Source organism: Gobio gobio (genome assembly GCF_949357685.1).
Source record: "Gobio gobio genome assembly, chromosome: 11".
Classification (NCBI taxonomy): Eukaryota; Metazoa; Chordata; class Actinopteri; order Cypriniformes; family Gobionidae; genus Gobio; species Gobio gobio.
Window position 1 is genome coordinate 9,136,413 of NC_137104.1, and position 24,935 is coordinate 9,161,347.

Consider the following 24,935-nt stretch of genomic DNA (forward strand, 5'->3'; position numbering starts at 1 on the left):
AGAAATAAAATTTGAAACTCCTAAAATAAGAAAAGAACAATAAGATAGCACAATAGAAATAATAAGAACTAAAACTCAAAAATATAACTCTGTGTAAAGGATATCTCCTGCGTTGTTCTTCCACAATAAAACTCTTGTCTCAGGAATCGTCCGAACAGCTTCAAAATCTCAGTCAGCACAGAAAATATTCTGCAAATGTTTTTGAATTCGCCTCGTCTCTCTCAACAACAGATCGCGATCAGTGCGCCTGCATATGAGTCAGAATCAATTCATAACAATGTTCATAACATGCGTCGCCATAGCAACTCAAATTCAAATCATTCATATGAGCAGAGCACGTGACCGCGCATCGATCTGAACACATTTATTGAATAGTTATGAACTTAATTTGGACGTTTTCTAATTCTTGAATGAATCAGCCGGTTCACTGAATCGACTCAATGATTCACTCATTAAGACGGTCACCTGCTGCCACCTACTGGTGGTTTAGTCTCATCTTTCCAACATTTCTTATTTGTATATTAAAAAATATTTAAAATAATCTAATAACATTATTTAATGCAGTTGTAATTTTTCAGTGTAAATTGTTTAATTTGATTGGTAACAGCCTATAGTGTATTATTCTAATTTAATTTATAGATTAAATTTAAGAATATAAAAGGAAAACTGAAGCATAGCCTATATTTAATAAGATTATCGAAAAATTATAAAAAGGTAAACATATCACAAATATACATATTTAAATATGTCAAAGCTGATTGAACACTGGTGAGAATATTGCTTCAGAGGTCCCCGTTTTACAGCTCGTTCAAAACAACATATACATAACAACAACGCATTTACATTGCAAAAAAGTGTTGTGATTCTTTCACCAGCAGATGGCGCTGTGAGCTGCGCTGACTCTACTTGGTCGCGCGCACGCAGCTTCATGATGAACGTCACCGAGAGCAGAGCGCCATTATCGTCAAATATCAAAAGAAACATCGTTATCACTTTCAAGGTAGTAACATACTTACTATTCATGTTAAATTAAAGTAATACTGTTTGCATGTGCTCTATAACAGATCCTCAACGGGGTGCGGGATTGTTTTGTCCCCAAAAGTTCCAGTCACAAAGCAGTGATTACCACACATCTTAACTAGCCTATATATATGTGTGTGTGTGTGTGTGTGTGTGTGTGTATATATATATTTATATATAAACTAAACAATTACACCTTACCCTAGCTCACAACAAATACATGTGCAGAATACACACATACTTAAATACATGCTTAAAATGAGCCTAAAATGCAAAATAACAAGACCAATTAAAGTTAGTAACAGTTATTTCAAGCACAAACGTAACAAAACATTTGAAGTAAAAGAAAAAAAGTAATTTATACAGTATAAACTCGTGAAAATGAAGGTATTAAATACAATTATATTTGTTAAATAGTTTTTTTTTCCATATGTATGTTGTTTTATTTGTGTAATGTGTTTTTGTTAAATCATGTTCTAATATTGTTTTGAACGGCTTGTGATTTACAGTGGTGGTTTTTACTATGAACTGTTTTCATTGTTTGATTGTTTTTTTGTTTTGTTTTTGCGGGTGCAGTGAATTGTATTAAAACCAGACCAAAAATCGTAATAATAATAAAACTAAATCATAATAATTATTAATGTTAATAATAATATAGGGAGCCCAGCCCACAACGACAACAAAAAACATTCAAAAATATATTGTCCCTGTTTTTAATTAATAGACAGGCCTAATAACAAATGAGATTTCTGAAATGAGAATGTCCAAGTTTCCATTTCAGAAATCTGGTCACCTTACTCTGCATGCATCAAAATGTGTTGCTAAATACTTTTATTTATTTATTTTTTTTTTTACTATATTTTTCTATATTATTGCATATGAATAAAAAAAAAAATTTAAATAATGTTTCTTTGTATTAGTTTAATGGTGATTTTTTTTTAGTTCTTATTATTTAAACTTTTTTTATGGTATTAAAATGTATTATGAAGCCCATAATACATAATTTTATATTTTATAATACTTAATTTTATTCAGAAGCCCAAACTGGGCAAAAATGTGTAATTTTTTGCACCTGCTGATATTTATATTGTCAAAACATTAGATGAAATTCTGATAGCTTGTAATGTCAGTCAGTGAGATCTTTATAATAGTCTTAAAATGCATATACATATCTGTTGTCACTCTATATTCCCCAATAATGTCTTAGTAAGATTATATTGAAATGCTTTCACAATCTATGCTCTTTAGTTTTTGATGACTGAGAGATGAACAAATAAACTCAAAAGCCTGATGGATCATATTTGATACTCACATTTTAACATGGGTTTCCTAAAACATTATGTATGGATAATCAAACTATTAATCAGACAACAGTAGATTGTGTGCAGATGTTTTTTCAGCAAAGTTTTAATTATGTTTATCATGATCAAAGAGGCCTTAGAAATGTACATATCAAATATTATACAATAGGCTTTATAGGGTTAATAATATTAATATCTCTCACTCAGGGCTGCCAAACCCCTGCTCTTATCGATACAATTAAACTCGCTTTCTGTCGTTTATCAGTTGATGCTCAAGGTCTGGGGGAGTAAGGAGGAAGCATCCCAACTGGAGAAGTGCGAGGCGGCTGCTCTCATTGTGGAGGGAACAGCTCATCAGCTAATGTCGTCGGATGGAGAAGTTGATTGATCCATACCTAGGAAACTTCAGTGAGGTCTTGTGTTAGCAGATTGTTTGCCAAGAATATAAGCTACCGTGCATTGGGGTGTTTTCTGCCATTTCAGGTTGAGTTTATTGAGATCCATGCCCTCCAGTCAGACCAGGAGGAGATAGACAGCCGGTTGGGCTCCGCCTGCATCATGCCGTCAAGCTGGGATTCAAGTCGGCAGTAGTGAGGACCCTGGACACCGACATCTTCTTCATCCTTCATCCTGCATCACGCTGACACCATCAACCTCGTCATCTACCTCGACACTGGCATGGGCCGCCACCGTCAGCTGGTCAATGTCCCAGAGCTGGCCACTCCTCTTGGGCAGCCGTACTGCAGCAGCTGCTCAGCTACTGTGTGTTTAGTGGTGAGGACTGTACCAGCACCTTCAAAGGCAAGGGCAAGGTGACACCGCTCAAAAAGCTCCAGAAGAACCCCAAATTTCAAAAGGCTTTCAGGTTGGTGGATGAATTTTAGACAATTGAATTTGAATGTATTGAATATAATATTTGGAGAGAGCAAACTTAGCAATTATCCCAACAATCTTCCTCCAGTCAGCTGTGCGATGAGTGGAAGGTGAAGTTGGAAGTGCAGGAGCAGCTGGAGGTCTTCACGTGTGTGATGTACAGTCAAGCATGTGAGACATCAGTCAAGCCGGTCAGGAGCAAGATGCTCAAGAAGATTGTGGGAGAAGACGAGACCCTCAGCATTAAGTCGAGAGTCGATTTTGCTCGCCTGCCCCACTGCCAAGACTCACTCATCCCTCACATCCAGCGGGCAAGCGGGCAGCTGAGCCGATCTTCCGGAGGCCTAAACCCTATGACGAGGGTCAGGGGTGGGAGAAGACGGACGGAGGGATTTTGGAGCCTGTCTGGTCTTGTGGACCAATTCTGGCCCCATCTCTCATCGACCTGTTTGCTGATGATGATGGAGAGGGGGAAGAGGATGAGGTGGAGATTGATGATAAACAACCATGATGATCATTGATCCATTTAATAGTGATCAATTTAATAACCTTGCAATTGTTATAACAGAATAAATTAGATTTATACGGCTAAATTTTCAACACAAATAGCAAAAGTTACATCATAATGAGCCTAAATGTGTTATTTGCCTGTTTTTCACCAATAGAGTGGTTGTACCATGTCAATGACCTTTCCATTTGATTCCTGGTGTCCGAATTATATTAGCAAGTGGGTTCATTTGTCTCTGTATGTTGTGTGGTTTAGGAGTTAAGATGGCCGCCAAACGAACCCCATGGGACATTAGTTGACCTCGGCAACGGCAAAAATTCTTAACAAGAAACCATTAGGGTCTCAAAAAAACAGGTTACAAAAAACTGCCTAGCGGATACACGGGAACCCATTTCTCCTGCTAGACTACTTGATTATCAAAGTTTAACAAAGTGAAACATTTTACTCGAAATCACACGTTTTATGTGTAATTTGACATGTAACGTTACCAAAAATGTCAGATTTAATCTAATTCTTTATGATTTCAGTTAATACAGGTGGAGCTGGCAAAGGTGGAGGGTTTCTAAAATCGCGCTGCAACTACAGCAAATGCTAACAAAGCATTTGAAGGTTGAGCATGACAGCTCATTGGCTACTGATACAGCAGGAACCAATCAGATGTGCTCTAAAGAGAATGATGTGATTGCAAGCAGATTGAGTTAAAGGTGCAGTAAGCGATTTTTGAGAAACACTGTTGATATTTGAAATCACCAAAACAAACACGCCCCTACCCAAAAGGATCACACCCCAATCTTGATAGCGCCACCCCCAACTTCACAAACACGCTATGGCGCACAAGCACCTCCCCCCTCATGAGTGGACACGCCGATTGGCTACACGTGTGCTTTAGTGCTCGGTCCGATCCACTTTCAACAGCGTTTCTCAGAAAATACGCTTACTGCACCTTTAAGGAGCTATCAGCCTGCGCCATCTAGAGTTTCAGGACAGAACTTTTTATTCGTTTTTGGGAAACTATTCCTATGAGCTTCAAGATTGACCTAAATCATTCTCAAGGCCAAAGTATGCAGGATTTACATGTTTACAGTCTGGTACAAATTGTGGTTTTGGTCTATACGGCTAATTTTGCCCTTCATGACAACTGTGAGGGGGGGGAATTTTTTTATAACTCATTCGTTTACATTATATAAAGCATTAAAGTTCTGCATAATTAAGGGCGTGGCCACTTCGAGTGACAGGTGGATTGCCCCTGCTGTTTGTCTGCTGTCCGTTAGCTCCACCCACTCCACCTGTTAGCTCATCTTTAGCCCCTTTTCAGTTATCCGGGAGTGACATGCTGTCAAGATGGCAACGGCCGCACTTTAGGCTTCAGAAACCTATGGGTGATGTCACGGACACTACGTTCATATTTATTTACAGTCTATGTGTGGCAACCGTGCCCTGGGTGCGTCGATTCACTAGGCAGTCGAAGAAAAACACATTGCCCTGGCTAAATGAAGAGTGTAGGATACTTATGAAGGAAAGAGATCAATTATTGAAACAATCTTTAAAATCAGGTCTTTCAACAGACCGACAAAAATGTACCTCATTAAGTAATAAAGTAAAAAAAGATAAACTAAAGCCAACTTCTTCATCAATACTATTGAAGAGGCAAGAGGAAATGGGAGGAAGATATGGCAAACCATCAACAAGCTGATTGGCAGAAAAAGTTGAAAATTAACACTGAATTAGTTACAGATCCAACCATCATATCTACAGAACTCTTTCTTTCTAGACTCTGTTTATGAAACAACTCAACTTTTTAATTCACCTAGCTATTCTATTTGCTCCATTAATTATGCACAGCCGATTTCTATTTACAACAAATAACTGAAACAGAAGTAGCATCAGTGGCTTAAAAAATTCTAAGGCCATGGATATCTATGGCCTTGATACTAATTTTCTAAAAAGGCACAAAGAGACCCATTCATACAGCCCATGACATATTTCATTAATCAGTCCTTAAAGGGGTGTTGAACTGAGAAATCAACTTTCCCTTGAGCTTTTGATATATAAAAGGTCATGGTAATATAAGAATAACCTGTAAGTTTCAGAGCTGAAAACTTCCAGTGTGTGTGTGTCCGTGTCCGCGAGAGTGTGTGTGATTTAATCATTGTGTTTGTTTGATATTTTGCGAGTCCTCTGAGCATTTCCCCAGAAGATACCCATATGGACTGACTGAAGCTCATTAAATATGCAAATCTTATCCAATCCTAGCCGTGGGCGTTTACTTCCAAGTGTTCAGTGCGGCACGCCCATCAAATCCGAGTGTTTTTCAGAGAGCCTCAAAACCAAGGCAGAAAATAGCCTATTACTTATTCATTATGATGTTTTTTAATGTAAAAACCACCCAAACGTCATAAGTTGACCTCAGATAACAGTATAAAAAAAATAAAAAAGCCAGTTCATGACCCCTTTAAGACAATCCATTGTGCCATCAGCTTGAAAGATGGCCCTGGTATAGTCGAAAAATGGGTGGCTAAACTGATTCAACATCTCAATACAAGCAATAATTTATTCCACCCTATGGGATTTGGGTTCAGGGTTCAACTGTGTGTTTCTGGGAAAGGTTAAAGGCTATCTAGATAAGAGTTCTTATGTTGGTGCTGTCTTTATAGATCTAAATCGAGCTTTCGATACTGTTAATTACAAAGTTCTTTTATCTAAATTAACATATTTCAATTTCTCTGAACAAGCTCTTAACTGGATAAAATCATTAGCCTGGCGTGGTAGTCTGGTACCGCTCCATTGAGCTTTGATTATGGGGCGTGTTTCAACCGAGCCAGGAAAGACCTCAATTGGATAGACCCACAACCAATCAGAGCAACGGAGCGACGCGTAACGTTAGTTGTCAAATGTCAACAGAACTCAACTGCACTGTGTTGCCAAGTCCGTGTTTTTCTCCATGTCCGCGGGTTGAAGCGACCCCAATTATGTGATTATATAAACCCAGGAATGCGAATTTTAGCAGGCAACCTTGCCAAAATAACATATTTTGCCAACCAAACGCCATTTTTTTCCGGAGAACACCCCGGAAAGTTATTGTTTTGGGCTATAGTTTTGAGTAGCAATTGTGCACGACATTGCAAAAACACTTGGAAACCCTGTCTGCACGCACGCTGGATTAAGTAACGTTACAAGAAAAATATGAGTGTAAACGATCTTTGCCAGTAATAAAATAATTTAAGGATACACAGAGTACTTACCAACACGATCATCGTTTCTGAGAGAAATAGTGAAGGTGAATGCATATACGAACAAGTTCTCCGTTTAGGATAAGAGCAAATTCAACCCAAGAGCCTTCGATGATGTGGATGATTACGTTACTGTTGATCATCTGTCCATCATCGTCTCAAGCCCGCCCTGACAATTTCATTGGTCCAAACAGTTTCTGTTCGGGCATAATTACTCCTCTATGGAGCGAGTCCAGACCGAATTGCCCGAGCAAAATAAATTGTGGGCGGGGCTAAATTCGGCTGGCATCCAGGCTATAAAATCATACCTATCCAGTAGAAAGCAACGTGTTTGTGTTAATGATTCAAAGTCCCCATTCTGTGAATGTCCAGTAGGGGTCCCCCAAGGCTCCACACTTGGTCCAATCGTGTTTACACTGTATATAAATGATCTGCCAGAGGCATGTCAAAATGTTGATGTTCAGATGTATGCAGATATGCTGTAATCTTTACACATGCTAAGAACTACCAAGAGATAGCATCCACACTTACATCTGCAATGGCTCACTAAGTCATGTCTCTAGTACCTAAACATAAACAAATGTTCTGTATGGCGTTTACTAAACAAAATATGAAGGTGTCACATTCTAATGCCCCTCCGCTTCATGGCTTCTTCCAAAGCGGTGGTAGAACACGCAGGGGTGGAAAAGGGGTTTCGAGGGAGGACGGAGTTCCAGCTAAAAAAAAAAAAAAAAAAGGTTCAATTTTATTTTATTTTTAATTAAAAGGATTTGTATATTTTAGCAACTCAATATTCTACAATATAATAGCCACATATACACGTAATGTAATGAATAATAATAAAGAAGTAGCAGAATATTTTGTGATAAAGGCTGCACAATGTCAACTTTTCTGATTGGCCAATACCGGCAGACTGCAGCCAATGGAAATGCTTCTCCATTGTTACGTGCTTGAGGTAAATTATCTGGAATGATGAACTGTGATTTTTGACCCAAAACCCGTTACTTTAACTGTTCTAAATTAGGATATATCTGGATCAATGTGCACTGACCGCCACAGTGTTCTTGTCAGAGAACTCAGAGTCATGGATAGATGATAGCCTTTTAATGATTGCTTTGTATCAACACAGATGGACATGTGCAAGGTTGATCTAGAACAGTTAAAGAGAAATAATAATTAACATATAAATCACTTAAGTGATATAAATAAACTCAACATAAAGTGTCTTCATCCTCATTCAAGTGATAGCGATCGCTATATTAAACTTCAAAGGATTGACGTCAATGATTCAGCGCATATAACTCACGTGAGATAAATAGATTGCATGAATATAAATGAATAAAACTTATAAACAGTATCTGCAACGAATACACTTGTAATACAACATTAATATTCAAATAACACTGGACTTACTTGTACATTACTCAAACAATGTCCTTAAAGTGCGAGCAATCCAGCGACTAGCGCTACGCATATTCTCAGTCTACTAAATGAGCGTAAGCTGCGCATGTTGCGCAATATTCTGTAACGTGCAGCGCTGATTCTGCGCGCATCTCCGGTTATTATGCTGAACATGGAGAATTCAGAACATTAACAGATGCCATAACAGAAACTTTGAAATTATAAAGCTGTGTTAACCTGCCTGAAATTATCCTGTCTATAAATATAATAATAATAATACATAAATGGTCATCTAAAAATGATCCGGCCGTCTTTCCCGAAAAGAGCTTGAATTTCCGTTATATTGAGTGAAATCAGATCCAGAATCGCACACTGTAATTCAGAAATGCATGCGAGATATGCACAAAACACACACAAATGGCGACCCATGCTGGTCAAAATTGGAAATGCAATGAAAACACAGGCCAAGCATATAATGATACCTGGAAAATAAAATAAGGATTAAAAGGGATTTGAGGTAATAAAGAAAAAAAGAAGAAGAAAGAAGAAAGAAATAAGAATGGTAAAAGCAGTTCTAGTCTAATTGTAGCCTAGATGTGAGGTAATCCATTTAGGCTGAACTCTTTGCTAATAGTATTTTATTTAAAATATGCACACATTCAATATTCACTATGTCAAAAGTGCAAAACGTGTCTTATAAATTCCATTAAAAAAAAATGAACAGTTTACATCACTGTATTATTACTGTGGGTCGTTGAATACATCTATCATAAACAGTTGTCAAATATTAAATGTTTAGCTACTTATATCTCACCACGCACCCCAAAAATGATAAGAGATGTTTCTATTGTTATAATAATGATTGTCTAAAATGTCTACACATAAAGGTAAAAATAGTATTATTTTAATTTTAAAAGTGTTTGTTTTCCAGTAGATGGCAGCAATCCTCCACTAAACCAAAGCACATGTTCACTTTATCATCATGAATGAAAATGAGAAATGTAGATATTTTTTAAAAGTGGATTTTAAAATGATGCCATTTTATATAACTGTATTAATTTGTGCACAACTTTACAGTAAAAACATTAATAAAGCTTTCTGATATTACAATGTGTGTGGTGGTGTGGTTACGGCCCTGCTTGTCTTGTGTTTTTTAGCGGGCTTTGCTAATGAGGCCAATTAGAGAGAATTATTAATATATTTTTTTTATAACAAGGGTTTATCAATGATGCGTAGGCTATATTAGTGAACTAACCGAAGACAAAATGTAGAATTCAGAAAATAATGTAGAATTTTTTTTTTCCAAAAAAATATACTGTAACAAAAGCCTTGTTTGTGTAACCTTTTCCCACACAAGTTTGAAATGTTCCAAATGACCCCCAGACATTTTTTTATAATAGGTTTGTGTGAATATTGTTTTAAGTTCACTTGGAATTGATATAGCTTTTATTTATACAATAATGTTGAATGTCTATCATTAATGTTTTAAAAGAAGAAAAAAAAATTCAGAGACATCGGTAGCAGTTTTCATAAAAATGTGTCATTACAACAAATATTTCAAATATGCTGTCTTTAAGTTGTTTCTACATAAATTTGGAGAGTAACTGTGGAATTATTACAATGAAAAAATATTAAAAACGCAGATGTTGAATGTGCGATTAATTAGTTACTTTTTTTAATTGATATATATATATATATATAACTGCCTTATAACTAGATTCACCTTTACATGTTTAATTGTTCATTTTCAAAGCACTAAACTGAGATGTACAGTAACCATCCAAAACATTCAACAGATTTATTTAACCTGGGGACAATTTATTTAGAAGGTTTTTGTGACCTCTTGAACTGCAACTAAAAAACAACAACAACAACTTTCGGCCATTTCCACCACTGAGTACACAGGCCTCTGTGAAAGGGGACAGTGTGATACCATTTAGGCGCACCACTTTTGGACAAAACGTATTGTCAGTAATAGGCAGAAAACTCTGGAATAGTTTGCCCCTTCCAATAAGAGAATGTCCTACATTGAAAACCTTTAAAACTCACTTAAAACAGTTGCTTCTAGAAAACCAGACATGTACTCACACATTTATCACCCATACATTTTCACTGTTTATTGAATGCAGTATAGAGGTGGATGAACAATGTCTTTGCCATTATGTGTCTTTTTGTTTTATCAATGTACATGTCATTATTATGTGTATATTTTACTCTATAGTGAATGAATGCTGTTTGATTGTGGGCTGTCTTCTTGTTAGTCTTATGTTACCTGCCTAGGGACTGCAGATGAAAAGTAGTTATTTTGACTAATTCTGGCATATTTACATGATGTATTTTTATACAACAATGTTCATTTATATGCATAATCCCTATCAAATAAATCAATAAAATAAAAATAAATAAAAGAAGTGTACTTTGCAAGGCTGTGCGTTCAACAAACAAATGATACTTTTATTCAAAGGGGTCATCAGGTCACATATAAGACACTATTGTCAGGATGTACCAGCGGACAGAGGTGTAAAATAAGTGACAGGGACAAAAATGCACAGTCCAGAGTTGTTTTAACTCCCAAAGTGGAAAAATATAAATACATACAGTGGCAATAGTGAAGACAGAAAAATAATCCAAATATAATACAGAGGAAAATACATTTGCAATACACGAATGTAAGTTGGCTATGCCGATGTACAGGACCAAAAAACACAAACGAGATTGAATCTCTCCACACTCCCTCCCCTGCCCCTAAAATGGCTGCCTCTTTTATAGGCTTTGGCTCCTCCTATTTTTGGAACATATCATTTTAGGGGAAAACCTATAAGTTACAAACAGGTGACAAGACATAAACAAACAAACCTTCATGACATTTCAACTCTACATCATATATTATTTACATCTATTAACACAGAAATGGTCAAAGGGTTATTTAGCATGACATTACAGAAAAACGCAGACTAAGGATGTTCAGGTCAAAGACCATGTAGACTTAGCCAAAAAGGTGCAGTCATATGTGTGCTCATGTGTGTTTGAGTAAACGCTAGCGATAGTAGCTTCTCGACGGGACGCCGTCACCTTACTTCGGGAGGGGAATTACCTCAAAGTATTGAAATTGTGTTCGATGTATTCGAGAAGGGAATTACCTCGAGATACTGTAGTTTTATATTAACAACTGGGAGTTGTTTTGAATTGTCCGTGGTGAAGTCAGATAAACGGATTGAGAATTTCCGCGACAGAGGTGAACCAGAAGGGATGTTTAGCTGTTTGAAAAGCGTTGAAGTTAAACTGATAACTGAATGAAATGAAATAAACTCTTATGGTGTAAAGTATTTTTGGTGTTCCTCTCTGTGTAATGATATTAGAACCGCATGCGTCACTGAACATTAAACATTTAAACAAATTCCAGCATTAAACAAACAAAACAATGAAACTAACAACTTGGGACGATGAACGGGATGTTACAACACCGACATCGGGGCTACAAACACACGACTACATCAGGATGGTACATTTTGCCGGCATTTATGCTGCGTTCCAGGCAAAGTCACGCCGAACTCATTTACAAACATTTCTATCACCAAAGGTGCTCACTCCTTGCTTATTTGAGGGAAACGGAGGAGAAAAACGGCCCATAAGGCAAGAGAAGCTGTTGTACCTTTTATTTTACGTTATTTGTATATTTGGAAATGTATTAGGTATTATTTTATTCTTGCACTCAATGGCCTGAAAACGAGCTAACGCTAGAAAAGCTGCTGATAATGCATAACATTTGCAGATAAATAACGTTAGGACAATACCTTATTTTAAAAAAGCGATTTGGGTTTTAATGTACGACTTTCATAAACACCGCATCCGTAGGGGCTGCCATTGTTGCTTCGCGGGCTATGTGACGCCAGAGCTCGTAACTGGGAGTACATCGATCTACTACGAGTTCACGGGTGGGAAGTCACGGGTTTGACTGCCGTTCCGGTGCACTTTCACGGGTAGAAGGTTGGAAAAACACGGGTCACAGGTCGCCTGGAACGCGGCATTAGTTTGTGTGTATGTGTAATGGTGGAAACAGTTTGTTGTGTGCACATGCCCGTGTTCAGTCCCTTCAAAATAAAAGTCAGAGGTCACAGTCAGTCTGTGACAACTATATAAATAAAGATGAGTTGTCTTGACTAAACAAAGCAAATGTGGCCGTGATGACTTGATGACTTCTTTCCAGTCTTCGGTCTCTCGTGTTCTTGCTCAGACGTGGGCCGGCTCTGATCTCTGGTGCGGCGGCTTGGGTTCCTGTCAGCAGGTCGGGGTTGAACTTCAGGCTTCGGCTCAAGCCCTCCACCAAGTGTTATATCCTATCCAATACAAAGATTATATGAACATGTGAACTCATGAATGTTTTTTTAGAGCTGATTTACAACAGAACTGAATTGTTGCAATCGCATCACTGATTGTGTTATTTTCCTGTTTATTACTGTGAAGCCGCTCTGAAACAATCTGTATTGTATAAAGCGCTGTATAAATGAAGCTGACTTGACTATAACAATGAACACAAATTTGAAAACCTCACTACCAATAATCCAGAACTGAAGATAAATGATAATAATCCTACTCTGTCTGTTACACTTCCTCACACCTGAAATCACTGATCGAGTGAATCTCCTGAACTTCTCCTGAGCTAATCCATTCATGATGTAACATCTGCTCTAACGTCGGCCGTTTCGTTGGATCCCGGGCTAGGCACTGGCTAATCAGATCTCTGCATTCTGTACACATTTTTATTAAGGAGAGGCTGGTTAGTCATGACCATGTGACACGAATGTTGAAAACATTGAAAAATCTTAAATACTTCACCTTTACCTGTTTCTAAACAGAGCCTTTGCTTTATTTGTGTGTTTATCAATGTTATCAATATTTTTCGCTCACCTTCGGATAAGTTGGGGTTCTGAAATGTAACTTTGGCTCGTGTGATTTCCGTTCTATTGCCAAAGGGAGAGCATGCGTTCATCATCTCGTAGAACAGCACTCCTAGAGCCCAGACATTTGTTGGGACGGCGTGGAATCGAGATTCTGTGAAGACTTCAGGCGGCCAGTAATCCCGTAATCCTGTAAGCAAGACATTTGCACATTGTTGAGCAATCTTTTCAAAGCATCAAATAATCAAAAAGTCACTACATCCAGGTTTCCACACTCCAAAAATACTCACCACGGTATACGTTCCTCTCGTAGCCATCAGCACTAAGTAGCTGACCGCAGCCGAAGTCGATCAGTTTGAGCTCTAGCGTGTTTGCCTTGACCAGGAAATTCTGTGCATGAACATCATTATGAAAAACGCCATGCTCGATGCAGTTTTCCACCGCCAGCACAGCCTGTATCATGATGACCCGAGCTGTGGTTTCATCCAGTGGAGGATCACGAAGGATGAAGTCCAGCAAGTTCTCGCAGGGGTCAGGGAACTCCATAATGAGACTGAATCTCCGAGGATGCTCAAACCAGTCGTACATTTGTATGACGAAGGGGCTTATGGGTTCTTGCCTCATCATGAGCAGCAGCGCCACTTCCGTAACCAGAGGTGTGGGATGCCCAGGCTAGAGAAAAGTAGTAGACAGAAGGTTAGCTGGGTCAAAATCTGAAGAAAACGTCTCATTTTTAAATGTACTTTTCTTTGATCTTTATAGATACGATCATCAGAGCCTTTCCAGGTTTATTGAGCTATTACATTTACACCTAATGTTTCCTCCAGGTGTATTGACTACAGTAATCAGCACTTAAACAACAAATACACATTCAACTTTTGACCAACTTACAATAACAAGATAACGATCATTGTTAATCTTGCGCATCTGCTTGATGGCAACCTGCAAAAAAAAATAGGTTCAATAACAGTTCAATAACAGTAACAGTGTTCAAGCCGCTGACTTTGCACATAAAATTTATGATTTGAGCATCTAAGTATTAACCCATCTGTATTAAATATGTTTTGATGCATGCAAGAGCAAAAATGTTTGTACAATTCAGCAAGATTGCTTTACCGTTTTGCCATCACATTTCCGTGTTCCCTTGAACACTCTTCCGAATCCTCCGGATCCAATCATCTCTCCCACGTTATAGAGAGTCTCAAAGGAGTCTGAAAAACAAAATATGAGAAATATATGAGCTTGCTAGATCCTTTGTTTTATATTTAAAATATCAGTGCAAACAAGAAAATAATAATACTGTTTAAAACAATGTTGGAGGAATAATGTCTGCGGATTGACCGTTATTTGGCTGGACGCCGGAGGGATCTGGATCAGGTGATGATGGACCAGGATCGGGCTCTGGCTCCAGATCCGCTGGAGGAACAAACGGCTCCACAACATCCTCAGCACCGAGACAACAGCAGAGGAGCGAGCGCCTCATAGCCTGACACACGTTCCTGAAGAAAGAACGATCTCCTTTCCTCTTCTTACAATCGGCAGGTTTTTCTGAAATGAAGAAAACAAAACTGAATTATTAGAAACATCTCTGACGCCAAATTAGGCTGTGATATAATGACATAACTTACATTTTACTGTTAAAGGGGTGGTTGCATGCGATTTCACTTTTTTAACTTTAGTTAGTGTGTAATGTTGCTGCTTGAGCATAAACAGTATCTGCAAAGTTACAGCGCTGAAAGTTAGATATTGTCTTTTAAAGTTATGGCAGTTTATTGCCTACAAAAACGGCCGGTTTGGACTACAACAAGCTTCTTCCCGGTTTGTTGATATCATAAACCCTTGCTATTAACACAAACACTGCCCCCGTGAACACGCAACAAAGTGGGGAGGCCACGTCGCAGTCATTACGAAAGAGAGAGAGAGAGCTGTTGCAGAACTACAAACTACATTTGGCCATCTAACCAATCTAAGACCATTGCGTTTTTCAGAGGGATGGGCTTCATAGAAGCAGGAAGCAAACGAGCCGCTCAAAGGACAGTGGAGACAGCGGTGTGTAATAAAGGTAAAATATAAGAATAAAAATACGGCGTTTAAAAAAAAAAGAAGTATTAAGACATGTTATACTGCGCCCCATAAACACAACCAAGCCTAGAAAAAAACCACGGAACCACCCCTTTGATTCCAGAAAGAAAATTTCAGCAAAAGGAAATTAAATGTGACTGTACTGTGACTGTCAGAATGAAATATGAAATAGCAAAAATCTCCATCTGTACACTTTACACCGCCCAGCTTTATTTCAGTCTCACCTGTTGAGCTCCTGTTCACTGGTGAAGCCTCCATAAGGCCATTTGAAGTCTCCGTTGGCTCGACGGGAACTTGACCTGGCAGCGGAGGGCACATCCACTCTTCGAGGCTGTCGGACCTGGACAAACAACAGTCGCTGGAACTGCCCTGTTCGCTTAGGCTATCCGACCGATCGCCACTCCACCTCCATTCGACGATGTACGTGCCTCGGCTGCTGAGGCTCAACGACTCTCTAGAGAACCGCCTCACTATATTGTCAGAGAGGGACAAAGATGATATGGACATGATGCTTGGTGAAGATATTTCTTATCATATTAATAATCAATGTCAGTGGTCACATCAAATTGTTACTATATTTATTTATTTTTCAACTTTCTATTTTCAATGACACATTATTTGATAACTGAGCAATAACTTCTTCAATAAAAGCCTATTCTGACCTCTGCGAAAGAGTTTAGATGGAGTGGATGGACGTCCATCGTCCTGGCTCTCCCGGCTGCCGCTCTGCCGCTCCCTCTTCCTGTCCGTCTGACCTGTGGACACAGAAACACAAAACTCAGAAGACAGAAGTGCTAAATGTGTAGGAAGCTCCTGGATCTGTGTCTGGGTCGGTCATCAGAACAGAACAGGGTCTCCAAACCTCCTGACCAGCCGTCTGAGAGAAAGTGGCTCTCCTGGATTTGGAGCGGCCTGAGGCTGGAATATTTCAGTAACATAACATCCCATAAACAAATGAAACACCTAAAGCACTCACCTCCTGTTTCACCCGTCATATTCGCCATCGACATCCTCCTCCAATCTGGAATAAAAACAATACAAAACACAAAACACAACACAACACAACACAACACAATACAATACAATACAATACAATAAACTCTCCTCAAAAATACTCCTCCCAGAAAAATAAAAAATAAAAAGAAATAAAATTTGAAACTCCTAAAATAAGAAAAGAACAATAAGATAGCACTATAGAAATAATAAGAACTAAAACTCAAAAATATAACTCTGTGTAAAGGATATCTCCTGCGTTGTTCTTCCAGAATAAAACTCTTGTCTCAGGAATCGTCCGAACAGCTTCAAAATCTCAGTCAGCACAGAAAATATTCTGCAAATGTTTTTGAATTCGCCTCGTCTCTCTCAACAACAGATCGCGATCAGTGCGCCTGCATATGAGTCAGAATCAATTCATAACAATGTTCATAACATGCGTCGCCATAGCAACTCAAATTCAAATCATTCATATGAGCAGAGCACGTGACCCCGCATCGATCTGAACATATTTATTGAATAGTTATGAACTTAATTTGTTCTCTAATTTGTTCTTAATTAGTTTTCTTTAATAAAAAGTCTTAATCTGTAATTGTTAAATTATAAATTATTAAGATAAATTATTAACTGAGAATAATTTAAATGCGTATTTGGCGTGCTGTCCGGGGGGAGGGCTTCGAGTTCTGAATTTGGCCCGAACCCAGAGTACCTTCAGAGTACCTCTGCTTCTCCCGAACTTTGTATAAAACATAATGTGTGTCTGCCCGCGAGTGTGTGTGTGTGTGTGTGTGTGTGTGTGTGTGTGTGTGTGTGTGTGTCCGCCCGCAAGTGTGTGCGTGTATCCGCGCGAGTAAGTGAGTGAGTGTGTGTGTGTGTGTGTGTGTGTGTGTGTCCGCCCAGAGCCGGCCCAAGGCATAAGCGAGCTGGCCACCAGGGGGCCCCCAAGAGCACAATACATTACCATCCGTCAATGTTATTTTATGAGGATTGAAATCGCAAAATGGCCTTAAACAATTACTAAATAAACTGCAAAATGTTAAGTTTTCTTATATATGCACGGATTGATTCCGACAGCGCTGCACGAGCTACACTAGCATAGCTTCCCAGTTTCTCAGTAAATGTTTTTCTGCAAGTGCTATTTCGTCCCCTTGGAATTATAAGTTGTGTGTACATTTTGGAAGTTTTTAATTTAGAAAATAAAAAAGTTCTTTCTACACAGTCGAATGGAATGCAAAAAATCTAATTTTATTTCCACCAAAATAAAAGCTCTGTTTAATGTTGGAGAGAAATCAACATTTCTTGATTTTAAAAGAAGTCTCTTCTGCTCAGCAAGGCTGCATTTATTTGATTAAAAATACAGTAAAAACAGTAATATTATGAAATATTTTATAATGTAAAACAGCAGTTTTCTATGTGAATATATAGGCTAGTAAAGTGTCATTTATTCCTGTGATCAAAGCGGAATTTATCATCATTACTCCAGTCTTCAGTGTCACATGACCCTTCACTAATCATTCTAATGATGATTTGATGCTCAACAAACATTTATAATTATTAGTGTTGAAAACAGTTGTGTACAATGTTTTTAGGATTTTTTGAAAGCTTTCTATTTCAGAGCAATGCTGTTCTTTTTAACCTTCTATTCATCAAATAATCCTGGGGAAAAGTGAGCATAATCAGCATAAGATACTTAAAAATTACATATCCCAGTCTGAAATGTAGTACTGAGACTTTGAATATTAACACCTGACCACTCTTGTGGGTTTGCTACTGTTACAATAAAAAAACGTATAAGGGAAAAACATGCCAGGCAGACATGATGTAACCAATACAGCTAAATATTAACATTGATACTGGGTGTGCGAATTATCAAGAATTGACATTAGTCAGTCGTATTGGTGGCACCGAGGGGCTCCCAAATAAAATTATGCTTATTGTGCGTTCACACCGCCGCCGGCGAGAGCGTCAAACTTCGCTCTGGCCGCCCTGCCATCGACGCTGTAGAAAGATTCGTGGACGCGCTGTCGCTCTGACGTAGATCGAATGCTTGGTCTTTTTTAAAACTGCATTTAAAGGGGCTGCAAAGCAAACAATCATGTTGATCTGCGTTTGTGCAGACTGACCACAGATAGGGTATAACCGTATAAGATAACCTCATGAAATCATTTAAATGTGAAAGTTAAATAAAATCAGATCGATGGAAAGAACTTAACAATTATAGTTACATGTTTGCTAACGAAATAAACCAATTAAAAGCAATTTGTGTGGTTTATAAATAATGTTGCGTGCCTTCTTATCAAACCCGCCGCACCAGCAGTGATCAACCTCTCCTCTATTTTGCTTGGGAACTAATGTGGTCGGAACCAAAGTTTACAGCGCTGCGTTCTCTAGAATCATCTCAAGCGGAGCACTTCTACATTCCCATTGGTTGCCGCCGAAGCGCGTCGTAGCTCATTACCATAAAGTTGACCTGATTTCAACTCTCCTCGACGCCCAAATCGTCCAAGACGCGCCGCACCGCGCCGCTCTCGCCGGAGCTCGCCGCCGGGCTCCCATTGAGAATGAATGACTTCCGGCCACTTTGACGCTCTCGCCGGCGGCGGTGTGAACGCACAGTTAGGGCCCCATAAGGGCTTGGGCCGGCCCTGTGTCCGCCCGCCCACCCGCACGAGTGAATGAGAGAGTGAGTGTGTGTGTGTGTGTGTGTGTGTGTGTCCGTCCGTGTGAGTGAGTGAGTGAGTGTGTGAGAGAGTGAGTGTGTGTGTGAGTGTGTGTGTGTGTGTGTGTGTGAGTGTGTGTGTGTGTCCGCGCGAGTGAGAGTGTGTCCACGCGAGTGAGTGAGTGAGTGAGTGTGTGTGTGTGTGTGTGAGTGTGTGAGTGAGTGAGTGAGTGAGAGAGAGAGAGAGAGAGAGAGTGTGTGTGTGTCCGCGAGAGTGTGTGTGATTTAATCATTGCGCTTGTTTGATTTTTTGCGAGTCCTCTGAGCATTTCCCCAGAAGATACCCATATGGATTGACTGAAGCTCATTAAATATGCAAATCTTATCCAATCCTAGCCGTGGGCGTTTACTTCCAAGTGTTCAGTGCGGCACGCCCATCAAATCCGAGTGTTTTTCAGAGAGCCTTAAAACCAAGGCAGAAAATAGCCTATTACTTATTCATTATGATAAAAACTACACAAACGTTATAAGTTGACCTCAGATAACATTATAAAAAAATTTAAAAAAAGCCAGTTCATGACCACTTTAAGACAATCCATTGTGCCATCAGCTTGAAAGATGGCCCTGGTCACACCCATTTTTAAATCAGTTGTCGAATAGTCGAAAAATGGGTGGCTAAATTACTGATTCAACATCTCAATACAAGCAATAATTTATTCCACCCTATGGAATTTGGGTTCAGGGTTCAACTGTGTGTTTCTGGGAAAGGTTAAAGGCTATCTACATAAGAGTTCTTATGTTGGTGCTGTCTTTATAGATCTAAATCGAGTTTTCGATACTGTTAATTACAAAGTTCTTTTATCTAAATTAACATATTTCAATTTCTCTGAACAAGCTCTCAACTGGATAAAATCATACCTATCCAGTAGAAAGCAACATGTTTGTGTTAATGATTCAAAGTCCCCATTCTGTGAATGTCCAGTAGGGGTCCCCCAAGGCTCCACACTTGGTCCAATCGTGTTTACACTGTATAAATGATCTGCCAGAGGCATGTAAAAATGTTGATGGTCAGATGTATGCAGATATGCTGTAATCTTTACACATGCTAAGAACTACCAAGAGATAGCATCCACACTTACATCTGCAATGGCTCACTAAGTCATGTTGGCGTTTACTAAACAAAATATGATGGTGTCACATTCTAATGCCCCTCCGCTGCATGGCTTCTTCCAAAGTAGTGGTAGTACACGGGCCTCTGTGAAGTGAAGTGAAGTGAAGTGAAGTGAAGTGAAGTGAATAGGGAACGTGATAGGTTGCCACCTGTGCAAGAAGTCCATTCATGAAATTTCCTCACTACTAAATATTCCACGGTCAACTGTTAGTGGTATTATAACAAAGTAGAAGCAATTAGGAACAACAGCAACTCAGCCACGAAGTGGTAGGCCACGTAAAATCACAGGGCGGGGTCAGCACATGCTGAGGCACACAGTGCACATAAGTCGCCAACTTTCTGCGGAGTCGATAGCTACACACCTCCAAACGTCATGTGGCCTTCAGATTAGCTCAAGAACAGTGCATAGAGAGCTTCATGGAATGGGTTTCCATGGCCGAGCACCTCATCCAAGCCTTACATCACCAGTGCAATGCAAAGCGTGGGATGCAGTGGGGTAAAGCACGCCACCACTGGACTCTAGAGCAGTGGAGACATGTTCTAACCAATCACGCTTCTCTGTCTGGCAATCCGATGGACGAGTCTGGGTTTGGCGGTTGCCAGGAGAACAGCACTTGCCTGACTGCATTGTGCCAAGTGTAAAGTTAGGTGGAGGGGGGATTATGGTGTGGGGTTGTTTTTCAGGGGTTGGGCTTGTCTCCGTAGTTCCAGTGAAAGGAACTCTTAATGCTTCAGCATACCAAGACATTTTTGACAATTTCATGCTTCTAACTTTGTGGGAACAGTTTGAGGATGGGCCCTTCCTGTTCATGACTGAGCACCAGTGCACAAAGCAAGGTCCATAAAGACATGGATGAGCGAGTTTGGTGTGGAGGAACTTGACTGGCCTGCACAGAGTCCTGACCTCAACCCGATAAACACATTTGGGATGAATTAGAGCGGAGACTGAGAGCCAGGCCTTCTCGTCCAAAATCAGTGCCTGACCTCACAAATGCGCTTCTAGAAGAATGGTCAAATATTCCCATAAACACACTCCTAAACCTTGCGGAAAGCCTTCCCAGAAGAGTTGAAGCTGTAATAGCTGAAAAGGGTGGGCCAACTACATATTAAACCCTACGGATTAAGAATGGGATGTCATTAAAGTTCATGTGCATGTAAAGGCAGGCGCCCAAAAACTTTTGGTCGAGTAAATGTCCTAAAAATTAAAGCAAGGGATATTTTCTCTCTAGTATTTGTGTAGTTTGATAGGTTTACTAATAATATGTGCAGCACAAAATAGTTTACAATTCCACAATTGTCACTTTTTCATCTGTAAAACAAGCAATATGTCCTATGGATAAAAGGATAATCCTGACATAATAGTGTCTTAGCTGTGTAATACGAATGGCCAATGTACATTGTTCTGTGAAAGTTTACCTGCGAAATAACGGATTAGAGATTGTGATGGTGAATGCTAATGAGACAGCGTCTGTTTAGCTGTGACTCATAGCCGAGATTATATATCTGGAGATGTGTCAGGATGATTGTCAAGATTTAAATAGATCCCAAACTCAATGTATGTTCTCAGCTTCTGTCTGCCACATATTCCACAGAGACGACAAGAGTGGCTTCAGCATTTTGAGCTTTTAAGTGTCACATGTTTTTAACATCATCTCTAAATGACCAGAATGAATGTTACAGAAAATAATTCAAAGAAAAGGAAATTAAAGGGATTTGGGATTTCTGAGTACAAGAAGACACTGTAGAATAATTGATTCTTTGACATGCACAAGTTGTACATTTCAAAGATGTTTTGTAATAATATATTTTTGTCTATTATATTATATATATATGTGTGTGTGTGCGTAAAAAGTAAAAAAAAGTAATCCAGTTTTGATTCTATCTTGTGCAATTTCATACAATATAAACACAATATTTGGTATTTTTATTGTATGAAAGGGCACAGACAAGTCAGAATCAAAACATGAATTTTGTGCTCTAAGGAAACTGGTATTTACAGACATGGTTTACTGGGTGATAATCAGGAACACTGAAATTGCTCTTTCTGAAACTTGATTTGTTGAGTGCTCTGTGAAATTGGAGGGTGATACAGATGAAAAACAGTGAACAGACACACTGATGTGCTGTGGGTTCACGACAAACCAGACCCTATAATGGCACTTCAGTTGGTGGCATACATTTCTGACATGACAAATTTTGGAGTGTTTGGCTTTGTAATGGATATGACAATGTTGATATGTTTGGTCTGGGCGGAATAGATCTGCTACGCTGCTGCTGCTGTTATTGATGCTGATGCTGCAGAGCAAGTACGGGACTTGCTACTGCCTATAGATATACGGCAAGCTGCAGTGAGCAAGTAAGACATGATGCTGCTGTACAATATAACGTACATCAATAACCCATGGCAGATCTATACAGGTGGAGCTGGGGACGGTGAAAAGCGTGCTGCAACTGCTACAGCAAACACTGACCAAGTATTTAAAGGTTGATCAGCGATCTCATTGGCTACTGATACAGCAGGAACCAATCAGAATGAGCTAAAGGATTAGTTCACTTCAAAATTAACATTTCCTGATATTTTACTCACCCCCATCTCATCCAAGATGTTAATGTCTTTCTTCAGTCGAAACGAAATTACGTTTTTTGAGGAAAAAAATCCAGGATTTTTCTCCACATCATAGACTTCCATGGCAACCAAAATGTTGAAGGTCCAAATCACTGCAGTTTCAAAGGGCTTTAGAGGCTCTGTGCGATCCCAGATGAGGAATAGGGTCTTATCTGGCGAAACGATCGGTCAAAAAAAAAAAAAAGAATATATTTTTAACCTCAATTGCTCATCTTGCGCTGCTCTGCGACGTGCCAAGGATCACGTCACACTAGACGTAGACAGAAGTACCCCCATGTTTACAAAGCGCACATGCGAAGACTACAACAAACGGCCTTTAGTTAAAAAAAAAAAAAAAGTAAAACAATGATGTCGGACGATTTTGAAGATGGAGTGTTTTTTGGTAAAAAGGCGTTTATATTAGTCCTTGCACGTTCGCTTGGGGCGGTCCTTCCGCCTATGTCTAGCGTGCAGTGACCTTTCCGACGTGATTGCGCAATCCGTGGATCGTCACAGAGCAGCAAGATGAGCAATTTAGGTTAAAGGGATAGTTCACCCTGAAATGAAAATGAAGCCATTATTTTACTCACCCTGCTGTTGTTCTAATGCCTAATGTCCTTCTATCTTTTTCGGACCTCAAAAGCAGAAATTAAAAAAATAGTCCTGCACGCGCTCCTTCCTATAATGGCAGTGGATAGCAACCAGGCTAAAACATTACAAAAATGATACAAAAGTATCACGCAATGATACAGCGAGACGCGCGGCATATATGGAAAGTGTTCAGGAGGCATACTATAAGGTTTTGCGAGAAAGAAACCGCACTATTCAGTCAAAATACTGAGCTTGGCCGTTACTCTGTGCACGCGCGTTCCTGTGAGTGCGTGCGAGCTGCTCACGCAATGTTGTCATGACAACCGGTACACAATATTCACTTCAGGAGGTTTTATTTTTAGTATTAGGCTATTGTATTATTTCTTATTATAGAAAAGATGAGAGTCGCGTTTATTTCTATTGAGCCTGATTTCTCAAAATGGTGTGTGTGTGTGCGTGTGCGTGAGTATGCTTATCCTGGGTACCATGACAACAGGTTGAGTTAAAGTAAGCATGAGCGCCGGCGCCTGCTGACGACTCGCCGCACGCACTCATCACAGGAACGCGCGTAGAGTAACGGCCGAGCTCAGTGTTTTAGCTGAATAATACGGTTTCTTTCTTGCAAAACCTAATAGAATGCCTCCTGAACACTTTCCATATATGGCGTGCGTACTTTTGTATATTTTTTGTAATGAGTAAAAGACATAAACTGTAAAAAAAAATATGAATATCCGTGACTTCACCCGTAGGATTCTGAAGAGCCGTTTTGAAGCTCAAAGTAGGGACGAGCTGGCCGTTGCCATCTTGTCAGCGCGTCATCGCACGTCACTCCCGGATAGCAGAAAATGGGCAAAGAGGCGGGACGTGGCTGGAGCTGAGGTGACGCGATGACTAACAGACAGCAGATAAATGGCTATCCACCTGTCACTCAAAGTGGTCACGCCCGTAATTATGCAGGACTTTAAAGGTTTATATAATGTAAACGAATGAGTTATAAAAAAATTCACCCCCCTCACAGTTGTCATGAAGGGCAAAATTAGCTGTATAGACCAAAACCGCCATTTGTACCAGGCTGTAAACATGTTTTTCTGCTGTAAAGTTGGGCATTTTAACATGGGGCTCAATGAGATTTTGCTCCCTTCTGGATCCTGTCCCTAGCGGGCAGTCGAGGAATTGCAGTTTAAGTCACTCCGTATTGGCTTCAAGAGAAACTGCTGGAGGTTGCCGCTTGGGTAAAAGATGGCTTTAATTTCATTTCAGGGTGAACTATCCCTTTAAAAACTATATACTTTTTTATTGTCAATGTTAGCCTATCTATCAACGACAGAAGAAAAACGGAGAAAAAATATTGCTATTGGTCGATCTCATGTGAGTGACAGGTTGCTCCGCCTCCGAGCCAGTAAACACTATTAGAGAAGATGAGAAGTTATGTCTTTTGAGAAAAGATTGAGGGCACATGAATAAAAAAAAAATCATAATAAACACTGCAATATTCCACAAAACATAAGAAGTGTCCATTTGGATTTCAGGGTGAGTTGTACTTTTAGCCTGTGTACAAACTTCACTACCCACTCACCCTTTCGCGTGTGGCTGTCTCCTTCGC

General features: G+C 39.5%; 1 protein-coding gene across 1 annotated transcript; it reads right to left on the reverse strand.

Annotated features, from left to right (window-relative positions):
* Positions 1-10,763: 10,763 nt before the first annotated feature.
* On the reverse strand, positions 10,764-17,176 carry LOC307133721 (serine/threonine-protein kinase pim-2-like). The gene is made up of 9 exons (XM_079828943.1): positions 16,290-17,176; positions 15,976-16,068; positions 15,538-15,783; positions 14,573-14,779; positions 14,348-14,442; positions 14,123-14,173; positions 13,522-13,903; positions 13,242-13,421; positions 10,764-12,670 (listed from the first exon to the last, which is right to left on the reverse strand). The coding sequence occupies exons 1-9, from the start codon at positions 16,321-16,323 to the stop codon at positions 12,645-12,647; spliced, it is 1,314 nt and encodes a 437-aa protein (XP_079685069.1). The 5' UTR covers positions 16,324-17,176; the 3' UTR covers positions 10,764-12,644.
* Positions 17,177-24,935: the final 7,759 nt, after the last annotated feature.

Excerpts from the sequence above, each read along its gene's own strand:
- LOC307133721 (XM_079828943.1), bottom strand. The coding sequence starts at position 16,323 with ATGTCGATGGCGAATATGACGGGTGAAACAGGAG. Across the intron at positions 16,069-16,289 it reads TATGACGGGTGAAACAGGAG|GTCAGACGGACAGGAAGAGG; the intron begins GTGAGTGCTTTA and ends CTGTGTCCACAG. Across the intron at positions 13,904-14,122 it reads ATGATCGTTATCTTGTTATT|CCTGGGCATCCCACACCTCT; the intron begins GTAAGTTGGTCA and ends ACTTTTCTCTAG.